This window comes from Drosophila busckii, chromosome 3L, assembly GCF_011750605.1.
Source record: "Drosophila busckii strain San Diego stock center, stock number 13000-0081.31 chromosome 3L, ASM1175060v1, whole genome shotgun sequence".
NCBI lineage: Eukaryota > Metazoa > Arthropoda > Insecta > Diptera > Drosophilidae > Drosophila > Drosophila busckii.
In genome coordinates, this window is record NC_046606.1 from 18,035,898 (window position 1) to 18,055,955 (window position 20,058).

Genomic DNA, 20,058 nt, shown 5'->3' on the forward strand with positions numbered 1-20,058 from the left:
ATCTGTAATGTATCTCATGTATCAACTGTAAATTTTGCGAACATATCGGGAATGTATGGACGGCGTGTAGACAACTTGCTGGCCTAACGACTGGCACACAATCACTTGAACCTGGTAATGGGAATGAGGAAAGGATTCTAACCAAGGCTTTAATCTTGAACTTTCGGCTTGTATACAGAGGCTGACATATACAAACGAAACCCGAACAACTCCACGCATTTGTCATCTCTTTTCTACTTGCCCATCTTGGGCGCTGTGTCCTTGCAAATTGTCTGCGCTATAAACTCAATGAGGGTGCGGGTGGGGCGACCAGCCATGCCGCGACGCAAATACTCAAAATCAATGCCATTGGTGACCATAACATTGGTGGCATCCTGTAAAGATAAGCAAGTCAATATTTAAGATTGCTATAAAATATTTTACTTACAATGTGCATCCATTGACCGCAGGGCACAAATTCACGCAGGAAGGCGGCGGCCTTGCAGGGACGACCACCACGTCCAATGCCATAGTTCTGCACATCACTGCGACCACCAGCGCGCACAGCCTTGCTGTAATAGTTCCACAGGGGGAAGCGCCACACACGATCTCCTGTGTGCATGCTGGCATGCTTGATCTGCTGCCAAAGTATTTCAGAATTGGTGAAAATGCCGCAGGCAGCCTCATCCAGCGCCTGCCGCATATAACCAGAGCAGGTGCCAATATCAATAATGCACTTGGGACAGAAGTTTTGGCCATACAACAAAGCATCAGCCAGGACCAAAACATCTTCATGGTCCGTGCATTGCACTTCGATGGTCTTGCCATTCATGGATTTGACCATGTCACCAGGACGGAAGGAATTGCATCCTACTACGTTCTCGCAGAGTGGAATCAGACCCCGTATGTTGACCGGTAATCTCAAGCCAGCGACAGCACGACAGGTTGCCACCACAACAGCAGCACCAGTCATATCCCCACGCATGTTGTAAAGCTCCTTGCGCTTTTTAAGGCACAGACCGCCGGCGTCAAAGGTGATTCCCTGACCCACCAGCACAATTGGCCGTTCCTCAGCGCAGGTGCCGTAGTAGCTGAGCTCCAGGAATATGGGAGGTTCACAGGAGGCTTTGCCTACTGCTAGAAAGGCGTGCATGGACTGGCTCTCCGCCCAGCCCTCGACTTTAACCTCTACATTTACGCCAGACTTACAGAGCACCTCGACCACATTCTGCGCAAAGGCTGTGGGTGTCAGCAGGTTGGAGGGCATCTCTTGCAACTGGCGAGTTAGATTCTGCGCTGCTGCCTTTTGCAATCCAATGCGCCAGCCCTCAATGTCGCAGACCTCATCTTTAGTGGCGTACAGATCAATTGAGGGCACTGAAATGCGCGTCTTGGGATCACGCATCTCTTGATATGCCCAAATGCCTAAAGCCGCACCCTCAGCAGCGGATTCGGCGTGACCGCAATTTTCTACTTCAATACGGTCGGTATCTAGTTCGGCCAGCACTTGACAGGCCTTGGCTACGGAGCGACGTATAGCTTCCTTTTGTTCATCCAAGACCTCGTATGGATTGTAGCCAAGGCACTCCTTGCCCAGACCCACAACGGCAACCACCGAATAGTAGGGTATACGCTCAGGTTCAATGGCAAAGAGCAGACGCGCCTCGCCACGCTTGGGCATGGGTCCAGACATGCGGAGCACCTCGATAAGACGACCGTTGGTTTTTTGTATATTGTAGCGCCAGCCGGCAGGAGTCAGAATGCCCGCATCGTTTTTGTCCTCTTCGTCCGCGTAAACGCCAACGACGAGGCCACGCGATGGTTGATCTGCGCAGATGTCCATCTGTTGCAGCATCAGCATCTGGTTGATGGCCTGGGAGGCATAGCGTCGATAGAGCACGGGCGCTTTGATTACGCGAAAGACGACATGACGCGTTAGTCCAAACATATCGCGAGTTGCTTCAAGCACACCGCGTCCGTCTGAATATATATGTATATATCTTGTCCTTAATTATTATATACTGAAATTTTGTTTAATTATTTTTTTCTTATTTCTGAGAATAAAACTATTTAATGCGTCGAGATAAAAAAAACATAAAATTTTTCGAAGACTACAAATTTTTTTTCCGATATGTACTTTACGACACATTTACGAGAACTGGTTACCTTAAACTAATACAGATTGGAGCTTCATGATTTGTACATTTGTTTTTTGAGGATCGATAGCAACGCCTACTTGGGTTGATGGGCAAGGCATACTAGATTGATTCTCTTTTAATTCCTAATACTCTGATTTGAAACCTCTTTTTGTTTTCAAAAAATTAAATCATTTATTATGGCCGGAATCATATATATATATACAAATATTGGTGTGTATTTATGTTATCCTTCTATCAGGTAGATCTTTTGGGTGATGTCTTTTTAATCTTCTTATTGATAGCGGTTTGACCAGATCGCTAGCCAATGAGCTGGGATGAACCATAAGCTTGTCCACATATCGTCTACTGTGATGGTTGATCTGGTCTCCAATCAGAAATAATCGAAAGTCACTTTCAATTGCATGGTTGTTGTCAAGGGACTTAGACGTAGGTCTAAGTTGGATTTGAAACCTGAAACCTTCTAAGTACGCAAAGTTTTGGGAAGAGTTGACATAATAGTAATCTATAATGTCTAATGAAATGTTTTTCGTTATGCCAATGAGCTTGTCGAATTTTTTAATTAACTATGGATAATTTACCTAACAGTTAAGTACAAAAAAAATTAAGTACAAAATTAAGCTCAAAGCAAACAAATGTTTTACAAGTAGCCAAGAAATCAAAGAAATTAATTTGAATACAACAAACGTTTATATTCACTAAAGCCAAATGTTTAAATTGTTGAATTAGCTTCAATTCTCAAACCTAAATTCAACAGTATCACCAGACAAATCAACATCCATCACCAGATTAGTTATATGAGTTAGCCTATTACTCCTCCGATGAGGTTGAATATCCTGTACGTTCTATTTTGTTAATAGTAGTTCGATAAAATATTTATTCACTTACTTTAGTCTTAGAACCTGGAACCCCAAACAGGATAAATGACCAAATCATCCAATAGAAAATCATTTTAGATACGGTTTACTGCACACTTCTAAAATTTATGGAGCACCTTGAATTTACCGAAAGTGCTGGACTTTTATACTCTTGCCAGTCACACTTCTAAAATACTATTATCTACAGTTAATTAAAGAATTTAAAACACAAATATTTTAGAAGAATAAAATTATTCGAAGAAATCTTTAAAATTGTTGTATTCCCTTTCAAGTTAACAACATTGAAAATCAAAATTTTATAAAAAATAAGTTTACAAAGCAAATCAAGAATTGTAACTACAACATGAATTCTAATTTATTTAAGTACAATATACTTATTAAAAGGGAAGAGCAAAGTTCATTTGAAGTTCGTTGCAGACTACATTCTACATATCTAACGAAACCATTTTTAAATAGTTGAATAGATTTTTAAAGGTATCAACATTAAGGCCAAACTCTGTAAGTTGAAAAATTATACTCGGCATTTGCTTTAATTTTACATAGTATATATTATATAATAATTAGGTACAATGCATATAAATAAATTTAATAATAGTAATAATACTGCTTATAGTTTGAAAAATTGAAGCTTAGAAGCTAGTAGTATAATATACCACATAATATTTTAATTACCTACAGAGAATAACTAACAATGACTGAGTTTCAATATGCTAACCAGTTTGTCAAAACGTTTATTTTATTTTCAAAATGTATATTGAACGGGCTTTTGGCTTTTGGGATATGTTCCTTTTTTGTTTTGTTGTAATATTTGTGGTGTCTTTTCTCATTCAGGTGGGGGCTTGTACTACAGATGCTGCTTCTTTTCCCATTCATAACAGATACATAAATATATATATATATATATCTTTTGTTTGATTAAATTCCGATTTAGGTAATAAATAGTTTGAAACATTTTAGACTAGTCAACAGCGAGCTTGTTTTAAAAAAAGGTGCAACAATCTAAGACGCAGCTAGTTGAGGCACATGTTTAGATAAATATACATTTCTTTTGTTGTTGAGCAATATATTTGTATTAACTAGAAATCTGCTAAGCTTGCAAGCAATACCTTTGCTTCTATATGACATCACAAAATTGTGGTTATAATGACAGGTTTGCCTTGAGCATTAAGCGCTTGCTGCGTTTCTATGCGTGCGCGCTGGGTAAAGCTCTCCAGGCTGTTGGCTTTGCTGAGATCTATGGGCGGTATATCCTCGTCATAGTCTGAGGCAAGCTCCTCTTCAGCAAGGTAGCTACATTTGGGTGTAGACTTTTCAAAGTAATGTGTTTTGTGGGCATAGATAATGCCATCAACTGTATCTTCATTCTTGCCATAGCTGCCATAACCTGCCTCACACTGATATGGATTCGATTTGATATGTACATTGCGACAGCTGCCGCCACAATTGTGATGGCTTTCAGCTAAGCCACCATCTGCCCCATAGCAGTGGCCTCTATGTGATGACTGCGATTGTGGTTGAGACTGGTGTTGCTGCTGGTTCTGGTGATGCTGCTGCTGCTGTTGTTGTGCTTGTTGTTGTTGTTGCTGTTGCTGTGGCTGACCCACTCCAGCGTTATTGCTGTTAGAGTGGGCCACTGACTGCTATATGTGCGAGTGGGAGCGCGCTATGGACAATGAATAAGGACTTGTATCCTTATGCAGCCGCAGCGTATCGTACATAGGAAACTCACAGCACAGTATAAATTTCAATGCACCAGGCACTTCCTCATAAATATTGGGTGGCACGGGTATAAGCGGTGACGTGGTTGCTTTATACTTGCGATACTCCACTTGGCTACGAACATTATTATTATTAATCTTTGGCCTAACTCAATTTGTAGTTAACTTACTTTTTGTACTGCTCATCGGCATAGCGTTCTCTTATGGGTATGCCCGATAGAAAGAGTATTATTAATGTTGTAAATATAGGTGAGGCTATGGCTATCCATTCTATGCCACTTATGACATTTAGTGATATGACAAAGATTCCCCACCATATAATAACCTCACCAAAATAATTTGGATGACGCGACATGCTCCACAAGCCTAACAAAATGAATGCTTTAATTAAAAATATTATATTACATGGGGATATAAAGTTGTAGCTTACCATCGTTACAAAATTTGCCTTGATTGGCGGGATCCTGACGGAATGAAAACTTTTGCAAATCAGCGTAGGTTTCAGCCAGCAAACCCACAATGAACATACCAGTGCCCGTAGAGTCCAAGGTCGTCATGCCTTTTAGCGTTGGCAGTGGCGGATGACGCGAGTTTATAATAATAACAGGCAAAGAGACTATATACACCCAAGCAGCCTAATAATAGATTGAATTGAATTGAATTAATTAATCAACCTATATCTCAGCATTTTACAACAAGGAAAAATTATATAAGATTCGATTTCTTCGACTCTAAAATGTCATAAAACGTTAGACCCTAAGTTATTTACAAAGTTAATCATTATAAATTATACTTCTCTCTACATTCAATTATTAAAATGTTATATACTAATTTCGAGTAATTTCAAGTATAAATCTCCAAGACTTTAACGCATTTACACTGGTTGGAACAATTATTTTGTCACCGTACTAATCAACATTATGAATTTTTAATGGATTAGTATCATACATATCGGACTTTATGCATACATTTTTGAAAGCTTACAGATACAACTAACCACAATTAATAATTTGGAAATTTTACTTGAAGAAATAAAAAGAAACAGAGGAGAACGCTGCAAATATTTTTCGTCAAAATAATTGTGGCAACCAGTGTAATTTGAACATTTATATAATTGGTGTATAGTTTGATAGTTGACATCATACACTTGTTAAGTATAGCATAAAGTAAACCAAGACACAAGCCTAAGCAAAGCACTTAAGACTAATTGATTATAAATTGTTGGGGACAAATTATTTAATACTGCTCGTAATTTATAAGCTCTATACACAAAAATACACACACATATATGTACATACATACATAAATGCCTGTGTGTCTCCTCACTAAGCCACTGACAGCCTGTGTCAATGCATCATTGCCAATAAAATCACACATGCACAAACAAGCACACACACAGGAAAGCTGAAAAGCAATGCGTCCTTTGCACCGCAGGACACCCACTCATTGTCTATCAACAACGTTTAGCAGCGTGTTATATACAGCAAATTAGCAATTTAATTGCTGAACATGTGTGCTTGCTCACCCAGTAAACAAACGTTGACATTTGCATACCGCCGAACAAGCATTGAATAATTCAACAGGCACACATGGTACATACATGTCCTGCGGCTTAAGGAACAGTTTTCAATGATTTGAAGCTGATGATTAATCGTAAGCTGATCTATATGAGCACCTGAAATGTCCAAAACACCGCATAGCGTATTGTATTGCGACGTCTATCCTCAAACTGTTTATCGCGACCCAGTTTGACAATGCGAACCAGTAGATATATCGAGAGTCTGGCGCCCCAAAGGCAAACGAAGATTGTAACCATTAGCTGGCGACTGTCATAGGCCTGCAATAAATGGAAATGCATATACATACATATATAGATTTAAAGGTGTATACAGATTTAAGCTCCAAAGATTTAAGTAAAGAAAGTATGGCGAATTAAAAAAATAAAACTCTACTCAGCATGGAGGTTTTAAATTAATAAAACCATAATTTATTATTTAAAAACAAATTCAGAGAATGTACACTTGAAGTATTTACGAACGTATGAAAGCAATTGAAAAGTCATTAAATAGTTTTCATTGCTGTAGAGCACATGCAAGTCAGATGCAGTTAGTAGGCTGCCATTGATGGACAGCGTGAAGTGCAGGCAATTGAGAGCAGACTAAAGAGCAAACAACACAGGCTGAGAGGCCAAGGTCGCTGCTGCTGTTGGCTGTCGACCAGACAAGGTCAGTCGGCCTGGCTTACAAGCTTGCAAACAACGGCAACAATAACAAGGCACACGTACACGTACAAGTAAAAGGAAAGTGGGCCGCAGGCCCACCCACACTCCGCGGTTCTCTACTCATGTTTGTCTATGTACATGTGCGTGTGTGTAAATTGCAGCTTTCAATGTCAGATGTGGCCAGCTTCCTGCCCGCCGTCGCTTTAAATGGCCTTTATGTAATTGATTAGTTGAAGCCTTAAGGCTTCTACCTACCTTAGAAGCTCGATCCGCTTGGCCCAGAAAGAAGGTCAATAGCGCCACCACAATGAAATTGACACCACCGGCAAAGTCGGAGAGTTTATCCATGTGCAGCAAAGCATTGCAGAGAAAGAACAACAATTGCAGGCCAACAATGACAATGGCGCTTATGACAAAATGATCCAAACCCAAAATGTTAATAGCCATGTTTCTCTCTGTCTTTTGCGCACTTGCAGTTTTTGCTTTGGCAACAGGTGTCACTCTCAATTTAATATTGCAAAGTAGCATGTGCGCCTAACATCGTTGTGTGAGCGCGTGTTTTGGTCCTTAAAACACATGTCTGGGGCTTTAGCAATACATTTTTCATTTGGCAGCTGGCCAAAAGTCTTCAGCGTCTTGGGCACGTTATTAGGTGCAGCAATAAACTGTGAAGAGAATTTAAATTAAATATGTAAATTTTCAGTCAATCAAGAACCTGTAAGTAGGCTATATTTTCTATTTGTCAACGGCTGGTTTTGCATTCATTAAAGCGCCACCCGCGGCGGCTAGGCCCACATATACAGTTATGCATTGCATACATTTATACAAGTACAAGCTGCTGCTGTTAAACTATGCAACTAACACACGCTTTGACTTTGACTTTGTTGTTGCTGCCTTTCGGCACTTGCTTTAGTTTGTTGTAGGTAGCGTAAAGTTGAGTAAAGGGTTATCTCAAGGTGTTTTGTCTGTATACTGCTCGATTATCCGACATTTGCCCTCTTAGGTGTGAAATTATTTTGCATTTAAGAACCGCTTTGCCAGCAGTTACTATATCATTTTTGTTTAGCTGCTACCATATTCAAGCTAAATCTGCATATAAATAATGCAACAAGCTTATTTCTTTCAATAGAAATGTCAATAAATCATTTTATTTGCCGCAATTGATTATTTATAGCCTGCAACGTACTAAAAATCAACTAAATTACAACAACAAAACAGTTCAAAATGCGTCTCATCTATAATAAAAAGACAATAAATTATATATGTATTGTCCTTAAAGGCAATTTGTTTGTCATCCTTTAAGCGTACACCACGAAGACAAACCGCGCCTGTCCATGTTATTTATAGCCTCAGCCGATGTCTGTTTGGTGCGCCACCAAGTTTACCACTTGGAATTGGCTTCAGCTGCAACACAAACAAATGCCAAAAAGTAGCTTGGGGATGTAGATACTACGTATGTCAATAATGTAACTGAATCTTTCTTAACATGTTCGGACGCACAAGCATACACACTTACTCACACACACACACACACACTTAGCACGTCTAGTAGCCACAGTTAAAATGAATTGTCAAGCTGCCGTAGTCACTATCAGGCAAAGAGCATTTAAGGATCCTGTTATGGTAAGGATGTCATTTTTACTTTGTTTTTTTCTAGCTTGCTATCTCTCTCTCTCTCTCTCTCTCTTTCTGTCTTTCTTTTGGACACGCGCTTTCTAATTTCCTTGGATGAAGGTCCTTACGCAGCAATACACTCACACACACACACACTTCATCATTTCTTTAACTTCTAGAAATCTTACGCACATTCCGTTTCCGTTAAGCTCGTAAATTATCCACAGCTCATTAAAATTTATATTATTGCAATAGCTATATTTTTATTTGTTCTGTTGCTCCATTTAGATTTTAGCACGCGCTTAACATAAACGTAGTTATTAAACAAAATTTCTATAATTAGAAAACATGCGTGCAAAACAACTGACGCCACAGAATGCTCTGTGTAAACTGAAAAAAATGAGAAAGGACTCTTGGCTAGGAATACAGCTGCGCAGAACTCGCAAACAGAGTGCATCTCTCAAATTTGGCGCCTACCGATACAAAATATAAATTGAAAATTTATGAATGTAAAATTTGAGTAGGGAAAATGCAAGATTATGCAATGCTAGTACCAAAGTAGACCAATGTTTTGGATTTATGTTAGACAATTCTCTGTATAATGTTAACCATATCATCAAATGTATAGTTTATGATTTATACGCTGGGCGGTGTCCCTATTTGGAATTATTAATTGAGCTACATTATTTGCTTATAAATCTACTTAAGCATATTTATATTCATTCGTGTTTACTGTGTTTTTTTCTTTTTCTCAATATATTATATTCTATTTTAAATTCTTTTAACAATTACTCCAACAATAATAACAGTGATGGGCTATTTTGAACTGAATCACGTTTTTTTATTTCTGATATTTTTCGGCATACCAATATCGATACCTTGCAAACATCGATAACATTGATGTTTATCCAACTATAGTTGACAGATTAGCTTATTTTAAGCTAGATCTAGCATTTTTTGGAAATGGAACAGATTTTAAAATTTGCAAGTAGCTTATAGCCCAAAATGTAACATGTTCCACCCATAAATGTTTGTCGTATACAAAATAGTTTATACACTACAAGATGTTAGGTAATACTAAGTAACGATAAATAGATTGAAATGATGATGTCAATTTATATAATAACTTAAGCCCCTTAATTTTGAATGTTTTCCAGCATCGAGTTTTCAGCATATCATTTATTTTTATTTTAGCCATTTTTAGGTTTTTTTTATATCAAAATCTAGCTTTTGCCTTCACTCATTACCTGTCAACACTGATTATTGTATTCTTTTTTGTTATTCTCTTCTTTCCTTTCGATTTTTGTACGTGTCTGGCGTGTTTGTCAGATTTTGCGAATAATTTTGGTTTTAGCGTTGTTAGTACGATAATTAGACAACGAAAATGTACGGCGGTGAAGAGTTTGCCAATACGGTAAGTGTTTAATATTAAAATTACGGTGCGCAAACTGCATGTAGATAATTTGCAAAGCAAGTGGAACAGCCGCAAACCTAACCAAACTTTTGTGCCAGCGTCAACAATAAAATAAAAATGTTGAAGTAATACTAATTACATTTATTTTTCTTAGGACTATTACGATGACTATCCGCATACCGGTGATCCACAATTGGACTTGGAGTATGAGCGTAACTACTACGCCAATCGCATGCCGGAGAATGTGAAGTATTTTTTGATCAACTTCTGCCAGGCCATCAAGGAGGGAAATCTGTATGACATACAGAATATGTATGAGAACACATTCCCGCAGATAAGCGATCATCATTTCGATAAGACCGCCTGGCCGGATGAGCAAGAAGTGGGCGCCATCGTAGATAATGACAAGGTGTTTTTAATACTGTACAAGGAGCTCTATTATCGTCATATACATGCACGCATACCAGGTGGTCCCAAGCTAGAGCAGCGCATTAACTCATTCTTCAACTATTGCGACTTCTTCAATCTAATAATATCGGCGCAGAATCCGGTAATGCTCGAGTTGCCCGACATTTGGCTGTGGGAATTGGTTGATGAGTTTGTTTATCAGTTCCAGAACTTTGCGCAATATCGGTAAGCATATATAAACTCATTCTTATGGCGTCTTAAATAGATCTTATTTGTAGCGCCCGCTTGACCGACAAGTCGCAGGATGAGATTCAGCAACTGTGCGTGAATCATAGCAACGTATGGAGTATACTTTGCATACTCAATGTTCTGCACTCGCTGGTTGATATCTCCAATATCAAAAAGCAGCTTGAGGCCATTTCCCAGGGCATTGATCCGCAGACGGTAGCTGGAGATTTTGGCAAGCTGGGCTTTTACAAAATGTTGGGCTACTTCTCTTTGGTAGGACTGCTGCGCGTGCACTCGTTGCTGGGTGATTACTATCAGGCCATCAAAGTTCTGGAGCCCATTGAGATACACAAGAAGTCGGCCTATTCGCATATACCCGCCTGTCAGATATCCACTTCATACTATGTGGGCTTTGCCTATATGATGATGCGTCGCTATGCAGATGCCATTCGTACTTTCTCGGACATTTTGCTCTACATACAGCGCACTAAGCAGCTGTATAGCACACGCTCGTATCAGAACGATCAGATTAACAAGCAGGCGGAGCAAATGTATCATCTCTTGGCCATCTGTCTGGTGCTGCATCCTCAATGCATTGACGAGTCCATACAGCAGGTTCTGCGTGAAAAGAACTATCATGATGCCATGTTTAAAATGCAATGCGGTGATTTGGATGTATTCAAGTCATTCTTTGTGTTTGCGTGCCCACGCTTTGTGAGTCCCTGCCCACCAGCAGCCGATGCTCCTCTGGAGGATTATGTAAAGGATCCCATGGAGCATCAACTATTGGTATTTATGGATGAGGTGCGTCAGCAAAAGGATTTACCAACCACGCGCTCGTATTTGAAGTTGTATACAACGCTGCCGTTGACAAAGCTGGCCAGTTTCATAGATCCCAATGCTAGTGAGGATGATGTATCCAAACTGTTGATTCGTTTGCTCTGCTTCAAACACAAAATGCGTAATCTGGTGTGGAGCAAGGGTGCCAGTGGACTAGAAGGCAGTTTCAAGTCAGGCTCAGAGCTTGACTTCTATATTGACGACGACATGATACACATTGCTGATACTAAAGTTTCGCATCGTTATGGTGACTTCTTTGTGCGTAAAATAATGAAATTCAACGATTTGAATCGCAAACTCAAGAACATCAATATTTAGAAGTTAAAGTTGTAAATCCTATTCACACCCCAACATGATCTATTTAATATTCCAATCGAAACCCTTTTGTTTAATTGCCAATAAAAACATGCTGTGTTTGCAGCTAAAAGGGAAATTTGTTTCGTTTTAACATATACTTTATTTGTTAACAATAGTGTATATAAAATTTATATTTATTGTAAGGAAATTTTAATAGCTACACTCAAATGTGAGTTTATACAAAAATTTTGCTTTAGCTGGTTACATTTAATTTTTGTTTTTGGAATGTGCGTTGCGCTTCAAAATTTCTTTGGTAAAATTAACAATGCTTTCAGTTTATTAAAAATTAATTAAGGCTGAGCAGTAATTGGGTAGGGGAACTTTAAAAGCAAACTAAACTTAAATACAACATATTTTATTACTTTTTTGTTTTTACATCAACTTTTTACGCTGCTTAGGGCTAACACTTAAACGTTTAAACAATTTACAAACATTTTTATGTACGCCAGTTTGGAGCATGACACCGGTGCTAATCGACGCTCACTGTGCGCTGATTGACATCAATTAAATAGATGGTCTTGTGGTTTTGCAGAACAAAGTCTACAAATGCATTAATGGGCGCTATTTCCTCCAAAGAGGTGTTATTACGACCCGACCACAAAAAGTTTGGACCAAAGACAATGGCCAGATTGGAGGAGGTCATTTTATTGAGATCAGCACAGTCCACCACACGCACCAAAAAGTCCACAATGTATTTAAATAATTCATAGTTCTCCTCGGGCAGTTTTTCACGTATAAGCTGTGTGACATTACGATTACGCTCTTCCTTGGGCCAGTCTAGGAACTTGGTTATATCATCGTATAGCTCGAATGTGAGCAGCGGCTCAGCCAGATCACGCAGAAAGCTTTTTAGTAGACCTGCAACCACATGCACATTCACATTGCTGAGGTCCACATCTTCACCGCGATTGACGCGGTCTTTGAGCGCCATTATCTCAGCATGATTGCCTGAACGCCTAAATATGCCCTCGGTGTCAATGACACCGGTGATAGACAATGAATCCACACATTTACGCACTATGGGCGGTATGGAATTGAGGCATGGACTATGCATGACAATGAACTTCAAGGTCACGCCGAATTGCATTGTTGGCCGCCCATTGGGGGTAGCTGGCTGCGAGCCGGACCTGCGGCTCGGGTTCAGTTTGTCGTCAATGTCACAAATGTTGTCTGGCAACGTGATCTTGTTCAGGCCTAACGCCTGGCGCAGCTCATCCAAACTGGATATATACACCAGCTTCTTGCGAAACTTATCGCTAATAAATGGACTAAAGAAATTCCAGATGACGCGTATAAACCAAGTGGGGTGCACCACATAAAGGGTCTTTAAGTTTTTCCGAAAATTACGATCAAGCTCCTTGTACGAGTTCCACAGAAATTGCGCCGAGGGCTTATGATCCTCTTTGAGACCCTGATGAAAGTAGACGAGTATATAATCGTTCTCCACAAAGGGTTCAATCTCTTTGATGATTTGACTAGAATATAATACAATATTGTTTAATAAAATACAAACTTAAATTTGTTAATAGTTAATAAATATTACCGAACAAATCCTTCAAGTTGTGATTTTTCTGGAAATCGTGAGGCGTATATAGCAAAAATATGACGTCCCTGCTTATCTGTGCCTAAGAAATCGCATTTATTTTTTGTTGAATGTAGCGTTTCGGGTTGCTCTCTTAGCTGATCCTCAAAATCGTACTCCAAGGGGTTTTCGTTGACCTCGTTATCTAGTTCGGGATCTGTAGAAATGATCATTTTGGTTAATTCTATTGTATTCTAAGCTATATTTTTTTCCACGCTTACCATCGGGCAGCACAAAGTCACCAACCATAACATCTTCTATAAATAAATTAAGTGTTTAGTCATTGACTTAATTTTTCATATATCTAAATAGCTACGGAAAACGCTCGCTAAACTAAAAACCCTAGAAAGGTTCTTATGTTTTTTTTTTTACCGAGCGTCTACTGTATCTTCAATCTCTCTTACTCTCAAGTGTTGCTGGGGTTAACAGTTCGGTATCATCAAACTCCAGCTTCGGTTCACAGTCGTGTAGATCTGATAGACTTGGTAACGGTTCTTCTGAGTTCCCCACTACTGCGCTTATGGGTGGCCCTGATGAAATGTAATTTATTAATCTCTTAGGGTTTCTTTTAAGATTGGTGCATAATTTCAAAAAGTTAATCTTACAGATAATGCTTTTCACTTAAGTATTTTGACGGCCTGAGGCAACAAGTTAGTTATTCGGATTTGTGTATATATTTTTTGTTTTGTTTTCAGATAAGTGAATAAACATGAATCAGAAAGAATTTGTCATGAGTTAAAACGGGCTTAAAACGTTTCTTTTTATTTAATATATGCAAATGCACAAATATTAGTTAAAAAAGTGAGAAAGAGCGAAAGACCAAACACACAACAAACATAGCAAAAAGTCTAAAACGTATAAACAAACACAAACAGTTAGTTTTAATCTTAGTCTAAATATTATTTACAGCGATTTTAGTAGCACAGCTAAGGGAGGGAGCTTTAATGGTTAAAAGCTTAAAGTAATTTCAAAAATTATATTTACAAAAAAGTTGGAGCTTCATAAATTGTTTACAAGTATGTTTACAAAAGCATTCAACGTATACAAATTTTTTTAATGCATTTCAGACTAAGAGCTTACAAGTTTTGTGGGTCTTACCTGGTAATCGCGTTGGAAAACGTGAATTGGCATCCATTGCCCCTTCGTAGTCGTTGCCAAACGTCTCTGTGCAAATTTACTGATTAATATACAACAGCTGTAAAATAAAATAGAGAAAAAAAACAATGTACATACATACTACATTAACCAAAAAAGCAATTTTGATGACGTCACACACGCAAAAACAGTTAGAGCAAGGCGTCTCTCTGTGACTTGTCACAGCCGCTGCTTTATCGCTGCCCTCTGATTCATTTATGTAGCTTTGTCGATTGATTTGCGTCAACTACCAATTGCTTTACTATTTTTTGCTATTGCTTTTTGTTCGTTAAAGGCTAAAGTCAAGCCCGAGGCCAAAGCTATGTAAGCAAGTGGAGGAGTTAGAATGGCGACGACGCCCACTACCAAAAACAAAACTAAATCTATTTGCATGTACACATAAGAAATGTGCATACATACATACACACATGCATACATACAATATACATATACTACATACATATGTATGTATGTATTAAGTTTTCGCGCACAAGACACAACAAAAACAGTTTGTTTAAATGTCACAACGACAACTACATTAGTCGCATTAATAAATTATCATGCAAGAACTGCGCAATTGCTTATTATATACACTATTAAGTATTCGCTGTTGCTTTTATCGCTATTTGTTTTCTTATTGCGCTGAGCTTTTATCAGCCGCAGCTCCAGCAGGGCAAAGAACTATATTCAAATCAATTTTAAGTTCAACTTTAATAAGCTCACATTTCATGCTTTGTTTATAATTTTTAAAATCTTTAAATATTTACCTATTAGTAATAGGTTTAAAAACAAGTTTTTTCTAAGATAAGCAGGCGACTGAATTATTTTTATTTGTGATAATCACCGATTTACGCGCTAGGGATCCAGCAGTGGTTTACTTATCGATTATAGCCAGTTCGTGAACTAGAACCGAAAGGTGCTATGACAGCCCTAGTTTTCGATTGCCCAGTTCACGTTATTTAGATACAAAAACGAATAGCACAAACCTTTGCTATTTACCCAATTAAAAATGGTTGGTTGGAGCCGTATCTTATCACCGGCGGCGCAATTTGCCAAATACCGTGCGGTGCTACAAACTCCTGCCTGCAGGCGTGGTAAGTACCAATGTTAGTTGTTATAAACATGGAACAACATTACGCAACCAAAAACTGTTGGCAATTCTATTGCAGCACTGCAGCAACAGCTGCGCCAAATGAGCGGTGATCATGGACACCATCACATGGTAATAAAGCCATCACGCTTTCAATGGGACAAGTTCAAGGATCTAATGCATTTTTACGTAATGCTTGGCGTAGTGCCTATAACAGCGCTTGTGCTCTATAGCAACATTTTCGTGGGACCTGCTCAGCTGTCGGAAATACCTGAGGGCTATGTACCCAAGCACTGGGAGCATGAAAAGGTGTGTATGCCATAAAGGGCCTCACGTCGTTGATACTCATTTGAGCTCTTTTCCAATACAGCATCCGATATCGCGTTTTATTTCGCGCTTTATGCTTAACTCTCAGCAACAGAACTATGAGAAAGCCTTGCATCATTTGTACGAAGAAAATGAAAAGGCGCAAATACGGTGAGTTAAAACTATATATTAAGAGTCACTCATTTTTGACTTGTATATTGTTTTTTAGTCTACTCGAAGAGGAAATTCGCCGAAAAATGTCCGAGCGCAATGATTACCAGGCCTATTACTATCGTCCCACAATGGCCAAATACCACAGAGTTTCCAAAGAGGCAGCTGATGAGCTAGAAAACCTACGTGGTGATTAATTTCAAATAATTTGTTTTCATTTTAAGCAATGGCAAATAAAATGTGAATTTTATAAGGCTCACAATTAACATAAAAACATTAACTTAAACAAATAAATACTTAAATTATAAGTACAGTAATTAGTATTAGCCCCATGCTTGATTTTTACAGTAATATAGCACTAGTTTTCCATTTGTGCCATGGCAATCGTATAGGTTCTTGATTATCTGATCTGGCGCAGGTGCAAATGTTTGGTTGACGTAGAGAAACTGTAGGTAAAGAAAATCAAACATTAGTACGGTATAGCTGAAATAAAGGCTTCGACACTAAAAAGGTAATGTTAAGGGATCGCTGTATAAAAGATGTTGGCTTACAATTTGTTCCGTGGCGTCTAGTTTGAGGTATTTGTGTATGAATTTTTGTATCCAGCTCACTGTCTTGTTGGGATCCACAGTCCAGGTGCGTTTCTTTATAATGGGCACATTGCCAGTGGCATTCAGCAAAACGCAAACTTTGTATATAATATAAACCAAACATAAAGGAAACTTAAACCAAAACATGTCAATGTATATCTCACTTTTCGCTGCGTCCTTGTCGTTAGGCGTGGCTGAGGTGCTGGATGGCGTTGCTGGAGCTTGCGCATCTTCCGTATCCGTCATAATTTGTGGAATGTAAAATTATTAAGTTTTAATAAACTTTATTTTTCTATTCACAAGTCGATTGTTTGTAATGGTTAACCAGGGTTGCTGTCGAAATTTGGTTGAAGTAGTTCACAACTAAACGATAATTTGGTTGTTATCAACAATCGAGCTACACGTGCAGTTGAATTTGTTACATCTTAGACTAAACATAAAGTATTTATTATGAATAATACGCTTTTCGATGGTTCGGATGATGAAGGCGACGATCTGCAACTAGGCACTAATCAGGACTATGCCAAGTCTTACAATAGTTTGCGCAAAAGGGAACTGTTGCAAAAATGTAAGTATTTAAGTAAACATGAATGTGTGTTAAAAAGCATGCACTAAACAATGTAACGCATATAAATTTTAGACAAAGACCGTGGTCTAGATGTATCCGAGTCGGAGTTTGACAGCGACAGCGAGTCGTCAGAAGAAGAGGTGGATCCAAAGTTCGACCAGGATTTTTTCAAAACGTTAGCTTCACTTAAAAGTAAAGATCCGCGTATTTATGATAAGCAAACACATTTCTTTGCGAACGAAGAAAGTGACAGCGATGAGCAAGAAGATGCAAATAAAGAAACACAGAAAAAGAAAAATAACAAGAGTAAGCCGGTCACCCTAAAAGACTATGAGCGTAATGTTATACTGGAGCATAATGGCAAGTTTGAGAGCTCTGATGAAGAGCAGACAGAAGAATTTGAGCGTGCTCAGTCGCCGACCGCTGTGGAGGAGGAGCGGCGCTTGAAAGCAGAGTTTAGGAAGGTTATGAACCAGGAAGACGATGGCGCAGATGAGGAATTCGGTGGCATTTTCAAAAAGCGCACAAAGACTAAAGCCCAACAGGACGCCGAGGAAGCGGACTTTGCGAAGTGGTTGGCGGGTAAACAAGCTGATGCGCAAATAGCAGACAGCGATCAAAAGCAGCTGGAGCCGCTGAAGCAATACTGGACCAGCAATAAGCTTACACAAGGCGAAAGTTTTTTGAGAGATTATATACTGAACAAGGGCTATGCGAATACCGATGCTTCCGAGATACCTACATATGATGAAATAGTAAATACGCCTTTATCTGAGGATGAGCAGGAATTGGAGAAACAAGCCGAGTTTGAGCAAAAATATAACTTTCGCTTTGAGGAGCCGGATGCAGATTTTCTCAAACGTTATCCACGCACCATAGAGCAGTCCATACGCCGGACAGATGATAAGCGGAAGGAAAAACGCAAAGAGACCAAGGAGCGCAAAGAGCAGGAGAAGCAGCAAAAAATGAAGGAGTTGGATATGATTAAAGAAATGAAACGCAAGGAAATTGAAGATAAAATACGCAAGTTGAAAGCTGTTACAGGCAATGAAGAGCTGGGCTTTAAAGATGATGAGCTGGATGAAGACTTCGATCCTGCAGCGCACGATCGTCGTATGCAGGAGCTTTTCAACGACGATTACTATAATGTAGATGAAGGCGAAGAAAAGCCCGAGTGTCCTTCGGATATTGAAGAGTTAGCCATGGAGGATTGGGATAACTATGATCCCCAGCGAGCTGGTGGTGATGATGACGATCTGCATTGTGAGGATGATGATTTTAATATGGACTGTGAATACGATCCTTCAATGGCCAAGCAACAGCTGCAGCAGGAACTTATCGAAAACACTCGCAGTCGCAAAGGACGCAAGGGCAGACGCAACCAATTTAAGGAAATGATACAAGCAAAGAAACCTGTGTTTAATCCAGAAGAAGAGCAAACCTATGCAGAATATATTGATGAGTACTACAAAATGGACTATGAGGATATTGTGGGTGATCAGCCGTGTCGTTTTAAATATGTCGAAACAACACCAAATGATTTTGGGCTAACTATAGAGGAGGTGAGTGCTGTTACTGATAAATAGTTAGTATTATTATTAACGCAGTCTTACATTTAGATTTTGCTGGCTAAAAACAAGGAGCTGAATCAGTGGGCTAGTCTTAAGAAGGCTGTGCAATATCGTCCTGACCATGTAGAGAAAAAGGAGCAGCGTTTGTACAAAATGAAAGGCAAGAATGAGGATCTCAAACGCAAAATCTTTAAGAGTTTGTATGGCGAAGAATCCGACGATGAGGAGCAAACCACAGAGCAGTCACTATTAACTGCAGACACTGAAGCTAAGGAACAGCCAAAGGTTGAAGAAGTTGCCTCAGAACGTCTCTCAAAGTCTAAGAGAAAGCGTCTAAAGCGTAAGGCTGCAGCGACAGCCACAACCACAATTGCTAAAGAAGATAAGCACGAGAAAACGGACACGGTTAAGTCAGAGGAAACAACGATGAATGAGACAACGACCCCGGATGCTAAAAAGCAAAAGTTGGAAAAAGAAGACACAAGCGAAAATCCGATTCCTTCTAAAAAGAATAATGTGAAGAAGCAAGATCAAGGCAAAATACTTGTCAATCAGCAGAAGAATCTTCAAGGAGCAACAGTAATTCATAGCAAATTTAATTCGAGAGATCGTTCCACTAACAAGTTTAAAGCTGTTATCAATAATGACAGCCAAACGAAAGAAAAAGCAAAGAAAGAACTAAAAAGGTCGTCCTCAAACCCATTTCACAAGCCACATACATCCAGAGTCAATAGAACCAATCTCAGTACGGATGTTAAAAATCGCCCAACAGGAAATAATAGTTCAGATGGAAACAATCCATTTAAACGGTCGGACATTAAAACAGATCCATTTGAAGCACAGGAAGATCGCAAGTTCAAAACAAAAGGCAGCGGCAGAAGTAATAGCAAATTCAGATCAAAGCCAAATACCGTCAAGGGCTCTGTGAAAGGCAATAATAGAGGTAACAGCAAATTCAAATCAAACCCAAATGGCGTAACCGATGATCGACTTAAGGCTTACGGCATTAATCCACGCAAGTTTCACAATCAGCAAAAGTACGGCAAAAAACAAAATCAATAATTGTTTAGTTATTAGGCTCTGTAAATACAAAATAAAACCATATTAAAATTGTAGGATTTTTTAATGTATTTCTAATTTAATAACTACACTCAAATGTGGGGACTCTCAATCCAAATTCTTTCTGTCCGTTGTGACTCTCAAACTGTACAGCACTGTACAGTGCTCAACAGT

General features: G+C 39.0%; 7 protein-coding genes across 9 annotated transcripts; 3 read left to right on the plus strand and 4 right to left on the minus strand.

Annotated features, from left to right (window-relative positions):
• Window positions 1-3: 3 nt before the first annotated feature.
• Window positions 4-2,016, minus strand: LOC108599491 (cytosol aminopeptidase-like). Its single transcript, XM_017986338.2, has 2 exons — window positions 428-2,016; window positions 4-374 (listed from the first exon to the last, which is right to left on the minus strand). The coding sequence occupies exons 1-2, from the start codon at window positions 1,925-1,927 to the stop codon at window positions 234-236; spliced, it is 1,641 nt and encodes a 546-aa protein (XP_017841827.1). The 5' UTR covers window positions 1,928-2,016; the 3' UTR covers window positions 4-233.
• A 1,609-nt stretch (window positions 2,017-3,625) lies between these two features.
• Window positions 3,626-8,889, minus strand: LOC108599493. Its single transcript, XM_017986340.1, is given in 6 exon segments — window positions 3,626-4,846; window positions 4,902-5,097; window positions 5,162-5,366; window positions 6,407-6,568; window positions 7,208-7,617; window positions 8,759-8,889. Coding segments are annotated over 5 exon segments (1,545 nt in total). The 5' UTR covers window positions 7,481-7,617; window positions 8,759-8,889; the 3' UTR covers window positions 3,626-4,137.
• A 946-nt stretch (window positions 8,890-9,835) lies between these two features.
• LOC108599492 (eukaryotic translation initiation factor 3 subunit L) lies at window positions 9,836-11,889 on the plus strand. Its single transcript, XM_017986339.2, has 3 exons — window positions 9,836-9,980; window positions 10,135-10,613; window positions 10,667-11,889. The coding sequence occupies exons 1-3, from the start codon at window positions 9,951-9,953 to the stop codon at window positions 11,772-11,774; spliced, it is 1,617 nt and encodes a 538-aa protein (XP_017841828.1). The 5' UTR covers window positions 9,836-9,950; the 3' UTR covers window positions 11,775-11,889.
• Window positions 11,890-11,961: 72 nt separating this feature from the next.
• Window positions 11,962-15,385, minus strand: LOC108599495 (rho GTPase-activating protein 68F). 3 transcript variants are annotated; one of them, XM_017986341.2, is made up of 6 exons: window positions 15,297-15,385; window positions 14,494-14,590; window positions 13,800-13,925; window positions 13,617-13,652; window positions 13,357-13,552; window positions 11,962-13,288 (listed from the first exon to the last, which is right to left on the minus strand). In XM_017986341.2, exons 2-6 carry the CDS (start codon window positions 14,528-14,530, stop codon window positions 12,283-12,285), a joined length of 1,401 nt encoding a protein of 466 aa, XP_017841830.1. In that variant the 5' UTR covers window positions 14,531-14,590; window positions 15,297-15,385; the 3' UTR covers window positions 11,962-12,282. The 3 variants fall into 3 exon arrangements, with proteins under 3 accessions (XP_017841830.1, XP_017841831.1, XP_017841832.1); XM_017986342.2 differs by lacking the exon at window positions 15,297-15,385 and adding an exon at window positions 14,629-14,865 and having other exon boundaries at window positions 14,494-14,559; XM_017986343.2 differs by lacking the exon at window positions 15,297-15,385 and adding an exon at window positions 14,001-14,033 and having other exon boundaries at window positions 14,494-14,541.
• A 67-nt stretch (window positions 15,386-15,452) lies between these two features.
• Window positions 15,453-16,364, plus strand: LOC108599500 (NADH dehydrogenase [ubiquinone] 1 beta subcomplex subunit 5, mitochondrial). Its single transcript, XM_017986367.1, has 4 exons — window positions 15,453-15,623; window positions 15,699-15,928; window positions 15,990-16,096; window positions 16,155-16,364. Exons 1-4 carry the CDS (start codon window positions 15,539-15,541, stop codon window positions 16,291-16,293), a joined length of 561 nt encoding a protein of 186 aa, XP_017841856.1. The 5' UTR covers window positions 15,453-15,538; the 3' UTR covers window positions 16,294-16,364.
• LOC108599501 (autophagy protein 12-like) lies at window positions 16,349-17,010 on the minus strand. The gene is made up of 3 exons (XM_017986368.2): window positions 16,851-17,010; window positions 16,648-16,784; window positions 16,349-16,542 (listed from the first exon to the last, which is right to left on the minus strand). Exons 1-3 carry the CDS (start codon window positions 16,930-16,932, stop codon window positions 16,420-16,422), a joined length of 342 nt encoding a protein of 113 aa, XP_017841857.1. The 5' UTR covers window positions 16,933-17,010; the 3' UTR covers window positions 16,349-16,419.
• A 99-nt stretch (window positions 17,011-17,109) lies between these two features.
• LOC108598013 (protein KRI1 homolog) lies at window positions 17,110-19,887 on the plus strand. Its single transcript, XM_017984628.1, has 3 exons — window positions 17,110-17,254; window positions 17,327-18,816; window positions 18,874-19,887. Exons 1-3 carry the CDS (start codon window positions 17,137-17,139, stop codon window positions 19,885-19,887), a joined length of 2,622 nt encoding a protein of 873 aa, XP_017840117.1. The 5' UTR covers window positions 17,110-17,136.
• Window positions 19,888-20,058: the final 171 nt, after the last annotated feature.

Excerpts from the sequence above, each read along its gene's own strand:
- LOC108598013 (XM_017984628.1), top strand. The coding sequence starts at position 17,137 with ATGAATAATACGCTTTTCGATGGTTCGGATGATGAAGGCGACGATCTG. Across the intron at positions 17,255-17,326 it reads AAGGGAACTGTTGCAAAAAT|ACAAAGACCGTGGTCTAGAT; the intron begins GTAAGTATTTAA and ends TATAAATTTTAG. Across the intron at positions 18,817-18,873 it reads TTGGGCTAACTATAGAGGAG|ATTTTGCTGGCTAAAAACAA; the intron begins GTGAGTGCTGTT and ends TCTTACATTTAG.
- LOC108599492 (XM_017986339.2), top strand. The coding sequence starts at position 9,951 with ATGTACGGCGGTGAAGAGTTTGCCAATACG. Across the intron at positions 9,981-10,134 it reads GTGAAGAGTTTGCCAATACG|GACTATTACGATGACTATCC; the intron begins GTAAGTGTTTAA and ends TATTTTTCTTAG. Across the intron at positions 10,614-10,666 it reads CAGAACTTTGCGCAATATCG|CGCCCGCTTGACCGACAAGT; the intron begins GTAAGCATATAT and ends TCTTATTTGTAG.
- LOC108599495 (XM_017986341.2), bottom strand. The coding sequence starts at position 14,530 with ATGGATGCCAATTCACGTTTTCCAACGCGATTACCAG. Across the intron at positions 13,926-14,493 it reads TTTTCCAACGCGATTACCAG|GGCCACCCATAAGCGCAGTA; the intron begins GTAAGACCCACA and ends ACATTTCATCAG. Across the intron at positions 13,653-13,799 it reads AACCCCAGCAACACTTGAGA|AAGATGTTATGGTTGGTGAC; the intron begins GTAAGAGAGATT and ends ATTTATTTATAG.
- LOC108599491 (XM_017986338.2), bottom strand. The coding sequence starts at position 1,927 with ATGTTTGGACTAACGCGTCATGTCGTCTTTCGCGTAATCAAAGCGCCC. Across the intron at positions 375-427 it reads GCGGTCAATGGATGCACATT|GATGCCACCAATGTTATGGT; the intron begins GTAAGTAAAATA and ends TTATCTTTACAG.
- LOC108599500 (XM_017986367.1), top strand. The coding sequence starts at position 15,539 with ATGGTTGGTTGGAGCCGTATCTTATCACCGGCGGCGCAATTTGCCAAA. Across the intron at positions 15,929-15,989 it reads AGCACTGGGAGCATGAAAAG|CATCCGATATCGCGTTTTAT; the intron begins GTGTGTATGCCA and ends TTTCCAATACAG. Across the intron at positions 16,097-16,154 it reads AATGAAAAGGCGCAAATACG|TCTACTCGAAGAGGAAATTC; the intron begins GTGAGTTAAAAC and ends ATTGTTTTTTAG.
- LOC108599501 (XM_017986368.2), bottom strand. The coding sequence starts at position 16,932 with ATGACGGATACGGAAGATGCGCAAGCTCCAGCAACGCCATCCAGCACC. Across the intron at positions 16,785-16,850 it reads CGACAAGGACGCAGCGAAAA|TTTGCGTTTTGCTGAATGCC; the intron begins GTGAGATATACA and ends TTATATACAAAG. Across the intron at positions 16,543-16,647 it reads TAGACGCCACGGAACAAATT|TTTCTCTACGTCAACCAAAC; the intron begins GTAAGCCAACAT and ends CTTTACCTACAG.